Raw genomic sequence first — 16,209 nt, 5'->3', positions numbered from 1 at the left:
ACCTTTCCCCTCCCTCTCACTTTTCAATCTTTTTTCTTTTCTTTTTTTTCCTTCTGTCTCTGTCACGTTCCTTGGCTATCTGTGGAAAATGTCAGGATACTGGTCTCATTTGAAGTGTGTGTGTGTTTCGGGCACCTTGTGCATTTCCCACGCATTTGCTCTATCAGTCACTATATTGTCTAGGGCAGGGATGGGCAACTTCAGTCCTGGAGGGCCACTGTCCTACAGAGTTTAGCTCAAACCCTGAAAAAATCACCTGCCTATAACTTTCTAGTAATCCTGAAGGGCTTGATTAGCTTGTTCAGGTGTGTTTGATTAGGGTTGAAGGTAAACTCTGTAGGAGAGTGGCCCTCCAGGACCGAAGTTGCCCATCCCTGGTCTAGGGCATATCTAACGGGTCTTAATCCCTGTCGTCCACAGCCTTAGCATCCTCCCCCACCTCAGTCTCTCACCTGCTATGAAGTCAAGAGCTCATTCATTTTTTGATCCTCTCAGTCACACATACAGATGACTGCAAACAACCCTCAACCCTATGCAGCTTAGATGGGATTTGTCCTGTTTGCCATTTGTGGTGGAGTTGTTAGCTGAGACCATAAATACAACTGAGACTGTAGATTATTCTCTCATTTAAGTCAGTCTCCTAACATGGTTAAGCTGGTTAGGCTAGTTAAACCAGCCAAAAATCACCCTAGTCAGGCTTGGAGACAATCTAGGCCATTTTAAAGACTAAGCCAGCTAAGATTGCTTTGAACATTTTGTTTAGCAGGGCTAACCTCAATTCCACAAATTCACTGATCTCATTTCATTTAAACAGGATACCACTTGTGCTAGCAGCTATGTGCTCATCTCTGCTGTTTTGATGGTTCTGGGCTCATTTTAAATAATTAGTCTGTAAAACCATCTGACTGACCAGTTAAACCTTCTTAATAACAGTTTAGTGAGGTTAGGAGACAAGCTGGACCAACTTAACAAGTTTAGGGAGGCTGGGAGACTAAATAGACCATCTTAAACCAGGTGGTCCTCACTGCAGAACACGAAATCCAGGGGGAGGAGTTGGATCCAGATCCAACTCCTCCCACCTTACATATAACTAAACCTACCCATCTCCGCCCCCTGATCCCTAATCCTACCCATCTCCAACCCCTAATCCCTAACCCCACCCCTAATCCTACCCATCTCCACCCCTTAGATCTGGATCCAACTCCGCCCCCTGGATCTCGTGTACTGCAATGAGGTGCTACTGTAAAAACCAGAAAGCTATCTTAGGTTGGTTTGAACTTGTTTAGCAGGACTCACCTCGAACCCTCAATCCACTGGTGGTCACCTTTCATCAACACATGGTACCTCAACCTTAACTGTGCTAGCAGATATGTGCTAATCTCTGCTGTTTTCAGATAGGTAGGCTGTAAAACCAGTTAAACCAATTTTTACACACCAGTTTGTAGAGGCTGGAAGACTAACTAGACTAAGCTACACAAGCTTTGGTAACTTGCATGTTGCTAGCAACTGTTCAAGCAGCTATGTTCTAATCTCTCCGCTAAGCCGTTTGTTCATTAAGCCCTCGCAGAAACTCCTTGATTGAGTTGTATCAGATATAGCTCACGCCCCTAACACACAGGCCGCAAAAGTTTGGATTTCATTTGACCGCCAGATTAGCGCAGATCTCCTCTCCCGCAGTGCGCAGACGGGTGATTATGCCCTCGCCTTTGTTGTGCTGCAGTCTTATCCTCAGTGATCCAACATGATTCCCCCTCACCTTCATTACCCACACCAGGTCCTTCTCCTCCTCCAGTGCCTTAATTGACAATTAAAGAAACTCGACGACTCCACCATAGTGGGTTGTAATAGGGATTTTCCAGTAGGCTTAGCAAGCGGCGACTTGTAAATTAATACTTAACGAGTATTAGCGGGGAAGCCCATGGTAAGGTTTGGAGCATGACTTTGGTCAATGACAGAGAAATGAAAATCCATATTCCCAAAATGTCTTAATCCGCATTTTTGAATCACTTAATACACAAAATGCAATTGAGTGCTTGACAGAGGAGGGAAAAAAACATTTGTCTGTTTTCCTACAGAGGATTTCATGTAATGCTCAGTGATTACAGAGCCTTTATAAGGTCTGTGCCGCACAGTGCAGCACACAATCAGTCATGCAATCATCTCACATATGAGAATACAGTTATTTTCAAAGAGTTCATTTCTGGCTTTCAAGAGGATCTGGCCTCTGCTGTGTGACAAATGATGTGTCAGCCTTCTTGAGGATGCTCATCTAGGGTGCTATGAAGGTGAAGTACACTGTGAAGCGCACTACAGAGGGAAGGGGCACGAGTGTCTCACCTCTTTGGCCTGCTTCCCTGCTTGCTGTTGCTGGGTAAGGAGCTGGAGGTGCAACTGCTCCTGTTGCTTCTTGTAGTACTCCTGCAGCTAGACAAAAAGAAAGAGAGAGAATGATTTTAATTGAACAGAAATGTAACACTATGCTGCAACAAAATAAATAAAATAATAGGAAAACTAATACAAATAATAATATGAATAATAATTTAATACATTTATAAATAAACTAAAACATTAATAAATGAATGAATAAATTAAATAAATTAAACAAACACAAATATCTGCATCAGATATTAAAAACTTATTTTATTTACCCCATATTGGCTTAAGCATGAAATCGCACTAAATTATTACATTTATGCTTAAAATATTCTTAATTCAAGATATATTTTCTGACAACAATTCATAATATTTTATGGTATTTTGCATAGCTTTTCAGTCAATTTCTTTTATTATATTTTTTGTTGTTGTTTTATGGATGTTTAAATATTTTACTAAAACAAGAACATTTAAAAAAAAGAATTAGTGAGAGAAGAAAATGTGTTCGGTGTTGCAAGGACATAGCAAACATATGTAGAAATAAGGAGCACTTTAACAAAACATCAATGACATACTCTTTAAAACAAACAGATTCATCTGTAATGCAAATCCTATTATGAGGGGATGTACCTTTTCTCTCCATTTTCTTTATTACCACACACAAACCCAATAAAGGACATTTAAACATCAGTACTTCTCATGTAAAGAGACACCATGGCACAATAGGCTGCACCAAAACTGTCCTGTCCATCTGCTTACACTGGAAAATGTGGTGCTATCAAATGAGTTGCATAACACTGGGTTTCTAGGATGAGGTAGCTGGGGTGCAAGGAGTCGCATATGTCTAAAGGCATCAAAAAAATGAAAACAGGATAAAACAAGATCAGCTTCTTGCTTAAGGGCTAAAGTGCCTCCATAATAAGGCATATTCATCTTTTTTCAGCATTCCTCTAAAAGGCAGCTTAAACACCTGGCAGGCGGCGTATGAATGTGTCCTGTAAATCATCTGTCCATCCTTCTCTTGGCGTGGCAAACCTGACAGTGTGGAGACAGGCTTCCTTATTTATGATTGACTGAACTAAAACACACAACACCTGTCTGGGAAAGCGCTGGTAAAATTTGCCCTTCGCTTCTAATCTCGGAGCAGTTTTTGTTACATCCTGAATTACAGTTATGATTAAAACACAGGTGGTAGAAACCAGCCAGAGATCAGCACAAAAAGCCAATTTATGCCTTAAGCATCTGAGAGATCTGAAATACAGACACCTGCCTGATTCCTACACTGATGCTTCCCTATTCCTGGTACTATCCATTAATTATGTGCAGGAAAGTTTATTTAACACAAAATCATGCCATTGTCAAATGGAAAAAGCAGCTTTTAGATGTTTTTATGGTTCTGTTTGCTTGCGTGAGGGTTTTATGTAGTTAATAAAGCACATGAAAGGTGTTTACACACTGGTTACTTATTCAGTGCTCAGCTGAATGAGTCTCTATCTCCTCTACACAGGTAAACATAGACCTGTATGTGCTTTATCACTGTGAAACACCTCACCATGGCACACCTTGCTCTGATTAAAAGCTTTGGGAATAGACACAGGCATGTGGAAGTCAATGATTTTAAGTGTGCATAGTAGGGTTAGGGGTATGTTCCATTCTCCAGAACAATGAAGGTTATTACTTATTAGACAAAAACAAGAAACAGGTGTGTGAGGGCAGAACAGCCGAGATAGGATTAATCATTTACAATGATCAATTACTAATTCTGTGAAAACTTCAGGATGTGGGGAAAAAAGTGTTTTTATTAGTTGCTAAGGCAAACATCACTATTAATATTCTTCATACTTAGTGTTGGGGTCTGATCGAAACTTCTTGTTAACCGAGGGTCTATTGAAGATATAGAATATTGTGGAAAGTTTCATCACATTTCTAACTATCTGAATGAACGTTATTGTAGTTAATGCTCATTCAGATAATCAGAAATGTTATGAAAGTTTGAAGTAACATGCCTTTGATGCTCACTTGAAAACCTGGAAATAATTTTCAAAAGAGAAAAAACAAGAAGAAACTGTATATGTGTGAGGTTTACACTGCCAGAGATTTAAAATAATACTCTCTTATTTCCTGCATTCGAAGTAGAAAAAAAATATCAAACATGAGAAAGGCTTTCTGTTACGCTACCATGTTTACTTTCGCCTGTTTGAACTAGCTGCTACTTTCAACTAGCCACTCTTTTACAGAGTCCTAAGTGAGACTGGCTTGCACCCACTAACACTGTCATTACACATCTCCAACCGTAGCTCTGGCTAACCGCAGTGGCCACCGCAGACCCACCGCTGTTTGTTTTACTTTCAGATTATTAATTTACCCAGGAAAGCCTATTAAGATTAAAATCTCAGCTTTGCATGGATGACCTATCTGACATGGAAGTACATGTTGACCGAAAGAGCAGAGCACGGAGGCCCTTGGACACGCAGGGGCAGTGGAGGAGCGCCTGGGGGACGGCGGCTAGAGCTGCTGGAGAAAAGTAGAATAATGATACCCTCATTAACTCCTTATCACATAATGTTTACAGATGTAATGCAGCCTTACTCAAGGAATGAGGCACTCAATAGTGGGCTACATCACATATCACAACTTAAAAAGAAAGACGTGACAAAATACTTTTAATACTTTGTGTGTCATGCTCAAGAACAATTTCTCTAAACAAATTCTTCAATAATTATTATGCATGTAGCTGTTCCTTACCTCAAATTAATTAAAATAAGACTAACTGGAATAGTTGTACTTAAAAAAAAAATTCAGGACATTTTAAGACAAACCATTTAAAATGATTATTTTTTAACCATTTAACCTAAAATGTTTAACCTGAGATGTGAAAAAAGGCAAGTTATGGATGGGGTCCATCAACTGTTTGGTTACTGACATTCTTCAAAATATCTTATTTTGTGTTCAACAGAAGAAATAAATTCATACAGGTTTGAAACAACTTGAGGGTGAGTAAATGATGACAGAATTTTCATTTATAAGTGAACTATTTCTACTAATGCATCATTGCCCAAACAGAACTTAAAAATATATAATTATATTTATAAATGACTATCACCCAGAGAGCCGTTGCCTTCAACAATTTTAATGGTGTATTTATATACTTCATACATTGTACATATTTTTATTGCTTTTTGTTATGTATTGTTTATATTATTATTGTGTGTTTGGTGGAATTGAAGAGCTTTTGTGTTTCATGTTTACCAAGTGTGCATAATGCAAATGAGTTGTTATTGTTTTGGTGAATGTCTGTTTCTCAGATCATAAAGTGTGCCCCTCTATGAAAACGAAATACCTCCCCATTATATATGTTCTGGCGACGGCCCTGTCCCAGGTCAAACTACCAACAAGCCTGATGTTCAACCATTCCAGGCTTCTCTTGGACCAACCCGAGTGTACAAAACTCTTTGGTCGTAAACGAGCCTTGAACTCGTTCATATCCCACTGTTTTTACCAGGCGAGTGGTTCTACCGAGCAACACTAAAACACTGTTTGCCCTCTACAAAATCCATCTCACACCACTGCGTCCTTTTTTACTACCTGTCGCCATGCCGCTCTATGGGATATTGAAGGTGAGCTACCTCGCGTCTGTGATGCCGAGCCACGGCCATTTCCAACAGAGAAAGTCAGCGAGCCGTAAGGTGTGAAGGGAAACTCCATTTACAACACTAGAGGCATTTGGATCGCAATATGTCGCCCGTCTCTCGGTTTAAACTTTCCTCCACGCCTCGCTGCCACCCGACTGGCCCCGCTGCCTCTCGCCCACTCATTACCCCTTTAATTCATGCCAATATGAAGCTGAATAGTTGCAGGAATAATTAAAGAATAATTAAGGGTTTTTTAATGATTTGATTCAGTGGGCCCTTTTCACGTTAACTGCACGCCTTGAAAGGCATTCACCTTAGATTCCCATTATTGTGACCTTGGTTTTACTTAACAGCACAGAGAGGGGATAAAAAAAGGAAAAATATATCAGCTGGGCTGTAATTAAGGGTTGGAGGGATGTAAAGGTTAACTCACACATGCATAAGTGCACACGCATACATAAACATGTACTTGCTCTCTCTTTCCTGCGCTCGACTCGATCTTTGTATGTAAAATCATATTTGTATGGGTATTCACATGCAGAAAAATCCAAAGCCCACTCGTTCTCCCACACACACTGGGATGAGATCAGGGACGGATTGCTGTATGTGTGTGTTGGCAGGCTTTCTGATTGCTCCATTTGCCGTGTGCGAGAGAGTGAGCATTAAAAGCCACTTCTCACGTGGTTCATCACCACTGCGAACCATTAAACCCACTGGCTTTTACTGGAGATGTAAAACGGCCCATGAACGGTAACTATTTCAATTTCAATATCCTCGTTAAATATAGAATTTAAAAAAGAGAGAAATAAAGGGGGAGGGGGGGGGGGGGGACAAAAGTGCTAAGTTTCTTTCTCAAACAGCTGAATTTTGATTTCTGCGAGCGACTCTTGATAAATTTGTCAGATCTGCTTGGTGCAATTTATACTCGCCTAAAGCAACCTCCTCCTCCTTACTACTACTGTAAATCAATTCTGCTCTGTCAAGATCATTTATGTAACAGAAAACTCTTTTTTTCCTCTTGTAGTTACGAAAAATAATCATACGTTCTTAATCAAAGAGGTTTCGGAGAGGTGCCTGACCTGATTTCTGCCTGAGAAGTGTGTGTGAAAAGGTCGAGGGTTGCGAGTTTTGGGACGGTGATAAATATTTGAGAGACGTGAGAGAAACGGGGTTGTTTGTTTCTTCATGTCTGCTCAGGGGCCACACCTCTGGCCTCCAGGCGATATCGCAGCGAGATAGCAGAGGCCATGCAACTAATAAACAAAGAAAAAGAGAGAGAGAGAGAGAGAGAGAGAGGTGGGAAGAGATATGGAGAAGTCTGGCTCAGCAGCTGGGTGAGAAACATTGTCCTCACTCTAACATAAGCGCTCCCTGACCGCCGGCGAGTCGACGTGTAGCGACACCAGCCAAAGGAGGCGTAGTCGACACTAGTACGCTAGTAAATGCTGCTTATAAACGCCAGAGCCAAGTAACATCAAAGCCGGGGAAGATATCATTCCGGGCATGCCTGTGAGGATGCAATCAAAGTTACACAAAACGCGATTACATTACACACTCTGACATCTACACTCAGGGCCTATTAACGGGGATCACACATGAATGTGCATTTACTGTGCCATCCGACGGCACTCTATAAAAGCACTGGCAACAGCTGAAGGATGTTCCGTCAAGCTGGCCGGATTCTCCTATTAAACGTATGGCTTGAGCAGTTAAGAGGGTCGGACGGGAGGGAACAAGTTTTCTTATGGAAGTATGGAACAAAGCGTCCTCTATATATTCGAGAAGGTTTAGAATGCTTGTTTTAGTATGTATCTCTTGGCGCCAACTTGATATTTTTCACTTAACATTAAGTTTTTGTGTAGAAGCCAGTTGACTGACTATTTTTCTTCATAATTTTAACTTTACTTGTCATAAATGTGAATTTATAAATGACCATTCTGATGCATTCAATTAATCAAATGACAGTAAAGACTAACATTGTTACAAAAAAAATCTATTTAAAATAAATTCTGTTCTTTTTAACTTTTCATTGATCAAAGAATCACAAAAAATGCACAAAAAATGCAAAAATGCAGTTTCCTCAAAAATAAACAATAAAAAGTAAACACTGATAATAAGAAATGCTTTTGAGCACCAAATCAGCATATTAGAATGATTACTAAATAAACAGAAAACACTTATTTTAATAATATTCCACAATTTTACTGTTTCTACTGATCGAATAAATGCAGCCTTGGTGAGCATGATTTCTTAGAATTACAACATTATTCTTGTAAATTAAACTATTTCTCACAACTTTGACTGTATTTCTCAGTTTCTGCTATCTCACAATTGTAACTTTCTAATAGTAGATATTTTTATATCTCACAATATGACTGTTTTTGTTTTTAAACTAAATATCACTATCTGTGGAAACAGGCTCATAGATGTCTATAATAAATAATAAATAAATAAAATAAATATTGAATTAATTTGATTAGCATAAAATAATAACTGACCAAATAATAAACCAAATAATGTCTTATGAAACTTCTTGAAAGCTATGATGTCATTTTTTGTTGGAAAATGATGGATTGTGGTGCAAAACAAGTCCCTGCAGCAGTTTTAGAGGACATGATATAGCAAATAGCGTATAGTAATATTTTGATTAGCCAATAAAACTGGCACCAACTGGCATTGAAAAAATTTACCTTTTGTGTGGTTTGTTTGGGCATGTCATGTCTGAACAGCCCAGACATTTACAAATATTGTTTTAAGTTCTGTGTGTGGTGACTGTGTCGGTGTGTGTGTGTGTGTGTGTGTTACCTGTTGCAGCATAAGGGCTTGTTGCTGTTGGAGTAAAGCTTGGAGCTGAGGCGGAGAGAGGATCTGCTGCATCTGCTGAGGAGTTATCATCTGTGGGGTCATCATTGCCATGGATACGGGCACCTAAAAAAAGCGGAAAATAAGTCCAATAAGTGACAGCAAACATGGTTGTGCATGTGTGTTTGAGCATCATAATCTGGAACAGTGCTTGTCAACTGGTTGGCCGTCACACTAAAATGTGTCACAGGTCTGAGCAGCATGGAAAAACCAAGTTAAATAAAAATTATAAAATGCATGTGATAAAATAAACAGGCTTATCAACTGTTAAGATGCTGAAGATGCCCACCTCTACAGTGAGATAAGCACATTCCCTCACTTTAACATGATACAAAGCCATTTCTGTTTTTCTAGCTTCATAAAGGAATGTTGTACTTCACTTTAATTAACTCTCTATCCTGTCATGGCAAAGAGAGTACACAAAACATCAGCTCTGTTGACACAATAGAGCTCCACACTGCTTGCATTGTAAAACCCTGGCAGTTTTTCCAAAAGAGAGAGAAAGAGTGTTGATCAAATCTTCCCTTGAGTATATAGTCTTTATCAGCCTGAAAGTACTTCAATAAACATAATATTATGATTTGTTATCTAGAGAATCACATCTTGGCAAAAATAACAAACAGTCTGATAAGATAGCTATCGGCAGGAAACAACTTGCAACAGTCTGGAAGTGAGAGCACAATTTGCTAGACAAGAACGAGGCGTAAAGATGGAAAGCGTGATTCTTATCTTATGAAAAATATGCAGAAAAGGAGAAATGGAAAGAGAGCCGAGCTCAACAATAAGGATTTCTCTCTGCAAGCCCAGTCGGGCCATTAGTTCAGATTTTTACTTGCCCAGCCAGGATTTTCACTGGACCCGGTATAGAGACTCATGCATTTTATTTTTATTTTATTATTAATATGCGCATATATGTATATTTATTACTTGAAGTTTCACATTGACTTATCTATGAAAACTCAATTTCCTTTTTTATATTAACCAGAAATTCTTTCTTATTTGAAACCTAAAAGCAAACAAAAAAAAACCAACAAAAAACTAACTAAAACTAGTTTGAAATAGTTTTTTTTAAACAAAAACTATTTAAAAAATACAAACAATTTGTTTTTAAATTTTCAGAAATAGCTCCATGAAACAAAAGTTACAAATTCATACAAACACTTATGCCGGAAAATGATGGCATACAAAACATCACTGATATGTTTGATGCTTCCAAGACTATTAATTCCTGTTAGTTCAAAACCTCATCTAGATAACTTTTTAATATGATTGATATCAGCAGAATTATCACACAAAACCAAATGTTTAAGTTAAGTTTGAGGCATAAAAACACATTGTACATGTACAAAAACAACGCAGGGCTGACACAATACAGCTAGTGCCAGTCCGTGAACTGTCCTAAAACTCTCATACAGGTCATGGGCATCCTTACTCTCTTTCTCTGTGTGAGAGAGAGATGGTTTGGAAAGGCCTAAAGGCAGGCCGCTAGTACATGAATATATCCTTTAATGCAGTAGTAGCGGCCACCCTGTGAACTTATGGGAAGTTTTTTAACGGGCCAGCAATTTCCTCCAGTACAATTTGCGGCTGCTTCCTCGAATGCAGCTAGCGATCTTCCACTGAGACACACACACACACAGCCGCTCCGTGGCGTTCCATTTATTTTCCTATTTACTGCTCAAGGGCCAGAACTGATCATCTCCCTGCAACTGCTCAATAAAAATAAAGCTATTTACACGGCTGGCTTGAAGCTGACATACGAGTGCAAACTACAAGCCAGCATAATACGTACATTTATCTACATTTTCCACTCAAAGAGAATAAAAAAGACAAGCAACGGCGTGACGACTTCCCAGTCCACTGCCAGTCCGATCTGATATTTGCATTCATTTGTTTTCATGCAGCGCCTGAGCGCTCATATTTTCAGCAGTTTATCTATTCGGAGCTCGAGGGCTCGTGAGTCGTGAGGAGGGGTGGAGGGAGGGGGCGAGATAAGGAGAGGAAAGACGAAGAGAGAGAGCTGTCAGACGCAAATTAAATCTGTAAAGGGCTGATTTGACTTTGTAAACAAGATTGGCGGTAAATACGAACACCGGCTCTTTTCCCCCGCCGGAAAGAGGGATGAAAGCTTGCGTTCGCGAGCTTCGTGGTTATCTGTGACTGTCCGATATTTTATTGTAAACGTCCCTATCACAATGAAATGAGCCATCCGTATCCTTCACTATGAGGAAGTGGGAACGCTTCCCAGAATCCATGACAGAGACAAAGAGGCAAAATGATGCACTCTTTTACCCTCTATGACTTATGTGCCACAAGACAGACACATTTTATGGCCTGGCGTGCCACTCACCTTGATTAATTATAGGCGTGACGCAGGTGAGGCTGTGTTAGACTAGCGCTTACAGCTAAAGCTAGCACGCACAGACACATTTCAGCTGATGATATCATGCATCTGATGCCATCGTGGGAGAGTGTTCGGCCCTCTGCCAAATATCATGCATCCACCTTTGATGACTTATATCAAGGGTTAAAACATCAAGGGCCCTACAATTACTGCTTTGAAAGCAAGTATGTGCTCCTAGAGAGGAAAAGCGTCTGAAACAAAGCCAGGGTCTCATTCGAGGCGAGAGCCCACAGCAGGCCAGTCGGGCCGGGACGTGATGTATGTGTGTCTGTGCACACATCGGGGTAGACGGAACGTGAGATAGGGCAAAAGAGGGGGCTCGGTGTGGCGGGCGCTTGGCGTCACGCCAATTTGCCACGCACGGCTGCTTGTCACCGGGAAAGAGCGAAATGAAAACCTGTAATTAATTGCTCCTCTGCATCCCATTCTCCCGCGGTGACAACCCATACATTCTATTTTATACACACGTTCATTGACATTTTCAAGTTGCAGGCGTAATAATTACCAGAGTTATAACACCTTCTATTGCGGCGCGACAGTGGGATTGACGAGCCGCCTGAATGCTGAGTTGTTAAGGTTTGACGCCATTAATTGCCCCTATAATCTAATATCACAAAGGCGGGCCATTACACACCATGAGCGGAGCGTGCAATTCGACACTACGGTTTCAGAGCAGTGCAGGAAAACAAAAGCGCGCCATTAGGGACTTGACGGCCGCTAACAAAAGCGCAGCACAATGCGGAATTATATTTTCATTCGGCTTTGTCTCTCGGCATAAATGATTCCCCCGTTCATTTGCCGCTGAATAGACCCAGTAATAGAGGAGCCAGAAACCCCAACCATTTGAAGTCAGGCATTTATTAAATACATTTATTTTTTTTCTCTCTTTAAATTAACATGCAAAGGAAAAGAAAGGCGAGGGAGATATTTTGCTCGATGAGCAGAAGCACAGCGGCGAGCACCTTGCTGTGAATTATCAAGCCTGAACACTCATTTACTATATTTTAAAAACAGAGACAAAAAGCATTCTCTCCACATATGACAAGAGAGAATAACAAAAGACACCTGTTGTGATGTGTTGTCAGTAAAGGGCTGGAAATTCCTCACATTTGGACCACAGGTCCACCCATAGCGGAGCTTCAATAGGCAGCCAAATAGACAAAGCTTTGAAGACATTATAAAAAAAAGCTATTCAATTGTTTAAAATATAACAATATATTTATAAAAATATACAAGATAAAAAACCATAAAAAATATATTAACAAAAATAAATAAAAACCATCAACCATTATGATCGATTTCCTCTTAGCTATTCAATAGACAATTTTTTGGCGGTTGCACCCAACCCAGTCTTTTTCACTTGAACGTAATAGGTCAAGGATTGGTGTGTTAACAGAGGTAGTTAGTCCCAACTGGTCAATGCTTTAACTACAATTATATGAGGGCAAAAGCATATTTGGGGGGAAAAAAATATATTTCATTATATTATAGTAGATGTATGACAACCGTGTATTTTTAATAGTTCTCATTCAATGTTTATTTATTTTTATTTTATTTAATGCATTTTAATTTTTACAAATTTTAAAAATAGTTTTCCTTTTCTTTAATTAGTCAAATGGCACCAGGTAACATAATAATCTAGAATTGAGTGCTCATAAGCAAAGACGGCATGGAGATTGCATCTTTAGTGAGTCCTATGCTAGCTGAACAATTGCCATTGAGATGAACAGGAAGGCTATAATAGCTTGCTCTGCAACAAAAGCAAATAATATCAGGGCTTATGCTATAATAACGTGTGTGTTTGAGAACGGCCTCCACCAATCAGTGGCACGCAGGTCAAGGGTCGTCTGCATAGGGCGGCTCTTGTGGTCATTTTAAGCAAATTTCACTTATATCATCCACCTTTAATCAGGTATGGGGGAGGGGTAAAACACACAGTCACTTTAGAGGTCAATACCGTAAATGGAGCTCATCTGTACAAGCAAAACCTCTTTTCGCACTCACCCGCAGCTTTGAGTTTGTAAGTGGCACGGCATCTGAACGCATCTGTCTGTGAGAGAGCGCATAATATATGGTGTGTATTTGATGGCCATCCCCTAAAACCATCTCCACAAGCTTCTGAGACTGTCTGCTAATGAGCCAGCTTCAGTGGCACCTCTGGTGCCTCCCACCACCATTAAGATTCACCAGCGCTGTCCACACGCACCACGAAGAGCTACCCACTACTGACAGGGGTCAGCTTCAATACAGAGAGAGAGAGAGAGAGAGCAGCGGGGGAGATGGCCGTTCGCAAGGAGCGGAGCAGTAATTAGAGGGGCTATTTGAAGAGCGAGTTTAACTGATTAACAAAGAGGAGAGATGGGAAATGAGGGAGAGAGAGAGAGAGAGAGAGAGAGAGAGAGAGAGAGAGAGAGAGAGAGAGAGAGAGAGAGAGAGAGAGAGAGAGAGAGAGAGAGAGAGAGAGAGAGAGAGAGAGAGAGAGAGAGAGAGAGAGAGAGAGAGAGAGAGAGAGGAGAGGGAAGCTGAGCTGCAAGAAGAGCGATGCGTCCCAGAGGGTCATAAAGGAAGTAGTAAGGACAGAGAATGCATTCCAATGAGCCTTATTCTGGCTTTTCCTTTTTTTCCAGCCTTGATAAATTACAATCAGTCTTATCAACCCCTCCGCTCATTAAAACACAGACACAAGGACGATGATGTGAATCTCTTGTGAACCAAGAGACAGACCCGTGGGCAGAGCCCAACATTGTGCGGTTTATGTGGGGTCTGAACCCGGAAAAAAGTGAGAGTGTTTTAATACGAAATCCTCCTCAGCACAATATACTGTCAGTCTGCCAAATGACTCACTTTCATTAAACTAAAACCATCCGCACTTAAAAGCATTTTCAGGCGATTCCCTGCTAAATGTTTCACCTGTGCTCCTGGATTCAATCTGTTTCCATTAGTGTGGATATATGGAGCGTCTCAATGCATTCAACGATAAGTTGTAACGTTTCTGCCCTAATGAAGTGGCCACTCAAATTATTTGCCATTCAAAAATAGATTTGGGGGTTGTGGTGCATCTTGCAAGGGAATCAATGCTTGTTGCACCTGGTGTAAACTAAAACACTATACTGAAGCCTGAACACACCTGAGAAGCTTCTTTTACATCTTATTACATAAAAATCTTTACTCTTTTTTTTAGAGCTCTACCCACACACACACACAAAAGAACAACTACATGGATGGATGAGTGATGTATTATAATTATGCTAAATTTGGAATGATTTGCATGACATTTAATTAGGTAACATCATAAATATTGCAATGATTTTAATGCCCTTGACAGACAGACAGACAGATAGACAGATAGATGATATAGGCTACACCCTTCATCACCTCCTTTGTATTTATCTCTATTAGCATTTTTAGGTAAAAAAATGAAACCAGACAGCGAGTACAAAGTATAGAGGAGATCTTCATTTTGTGAAAGGTCAACCTCCCAGTAATGAGCCGTACACCAAATTATGGTATTTAAATAAATGGATGATGATGAATGCATCTCCATTCTCTGGAGGATTCTTTGCCATTCCATATTACAGGGTAATTATCACATGTAGTGCAGTGGTGCATACAGACACACACACACACACACACACACACGATTAAAAAAAAAATGGGCGAAAGAGCCTCAAGTGAAAGCATGTAAAAACATGTTACTAAACTTTGGACAGACGTGGCAAATCAGCTCCATAAACCCATAATTGGGACTGGCTGAGTTTTTGAAAGGCTTTTTATAGCTGGAGAGGAATAATATACTCGTCCATATAAAGAAGGGGGAAAATCTGATAAACGGCACTTAAAGTTGAAGAATTTAGAGAAGAGCACAAAGGTCTAGCACTTTAAAGACTGCGAGGGAACTCGGCTCAGACTCTGGAGTATGAATTACGACAGAGCGACACTTATGTGGAAAGGTGGCCAAAGAATCACACCGAATATGTAAAGAGAGCAGAGTTCTGGTCATCCAAATCAAAAATCCTGGTTAGCACACATACACACACAGGAAGAGTTTAGTTCTTCTAGAAAGCTGAGACGGAGTGTCATATACCAGCAAAGAAACACAATTGCCCTTCAGTGCATGGTGATCTATAATTAATTAACTAGTAAAGTCTTGGAGAAGCACAGTTCTTAAAAATGTGATTTTTCTAAACAAAAACACCAGTCTTATGCACGAGTTTCGTTGGGATGCAATGATATTAAAATTGTATTTTATGACCAATAACCGATAAATGCAAGATATTTAAATTCTATAGTTTTTTCGTCTAAATAAACTAAAAATAAAACAAACTAAAATCAATCATTTAAAATGCTACAAGTGAATTTAAGCATTACAGCATTATAATGTACATATTCAATTTGTTATTAAATTAGTAGCGTTTTAAAGATACATTTTAAGTGTTAGATGACGGAAAAGGTAATCTAAAAGTTAAAAAATAGGTAAATTAGCATGCACAATTAAATATCCAATATCTACCGATTACAGCATTTTAAATAACATTTTTAATATCAGCCGATAACCAATATATCATGCATCCCAATTCGAATATATCGGATTCTCACAAAATACAAGCCATATACTTAAATGCATGATTCTGACTAAGCTTGTAAAATTTAGAGGCAATCAGACAATAGGTGGTGCTATAAAACATGACAAATATGAACATTTAATGTGTTAGCATGTGTAATGGAGAAAGATGGAGGCATATAAAGTTATAATGAATATATAAACACCACAGTCAGTCAATCTCAATGATCCATCTTCAAGCTCACCGGCATTCTGCAGGGATGCTGGAGTGGGAGGGATAATTGAAAAAAAAATGACAAGTAGACGACTAGAGGAGAAATCACACGCGGGCATCCATGCACACGCGGGACAACATCCTAGCGCTGTTTACCCCCGTC

The 16,209-nt window shown here is 39.8% G+C and overlaps 1 protein-coding gene across 5 annotated transcripts in view; it reads right to left on the bottom strand.

Annotated features, from left to right (window-relative positions):
* Positions 1 to 16,209, bottom strand: part of foxp4 (forkhead box P4) — a 126,510-nt gene that overhangs the window by 40,231 nt on the left and 70,070 nt on the right. For all 5 annotated transcript variants that reach the window (XM_056234128.1, XM_056234127.1, XM_056234131.1 and 2 more), the window contains exons 4-5: positions 8,811 to 8,933; positions 2,338 to 2,424 (exon numbers count right to left, since the gene is read on the bottom strand). In XM_056234128.1, coding sequence (XP_056090103.1) covers positions 2,338 to 2,424; positions 8,811 to 8,933 — 210 coding nt within the window. The remainder of the gene's footprint in view (positions 1 to 2,337; positions 2,425 to 8,810; positions 8,934 to 16,209) is intronic.

The sequence above is a fragment of the Rhinichthys klamathensis genome, unplaced genomic scaffold, assembly GCF_029890125.1.
Source record: "Rhinichthys klamathensis goyatoka isolate OS25496 unplaced genomic scaffold, OSU_Roscu_1.1 h1tg000390l_1, whole genome shotgun sequence".
Lineage (NCBI taxonomy): Eukaryota > Metazoa > Chordata > Actinopteri > Cypriniformes > Leuciscidae > Rhinichthys > Rhinichthys klamathensis.
The sequence above is the reverse complement of the archived record's forward strand: the minus strand, read 5'-3'. Positions and strand labels throughout refer to the sequence as shown.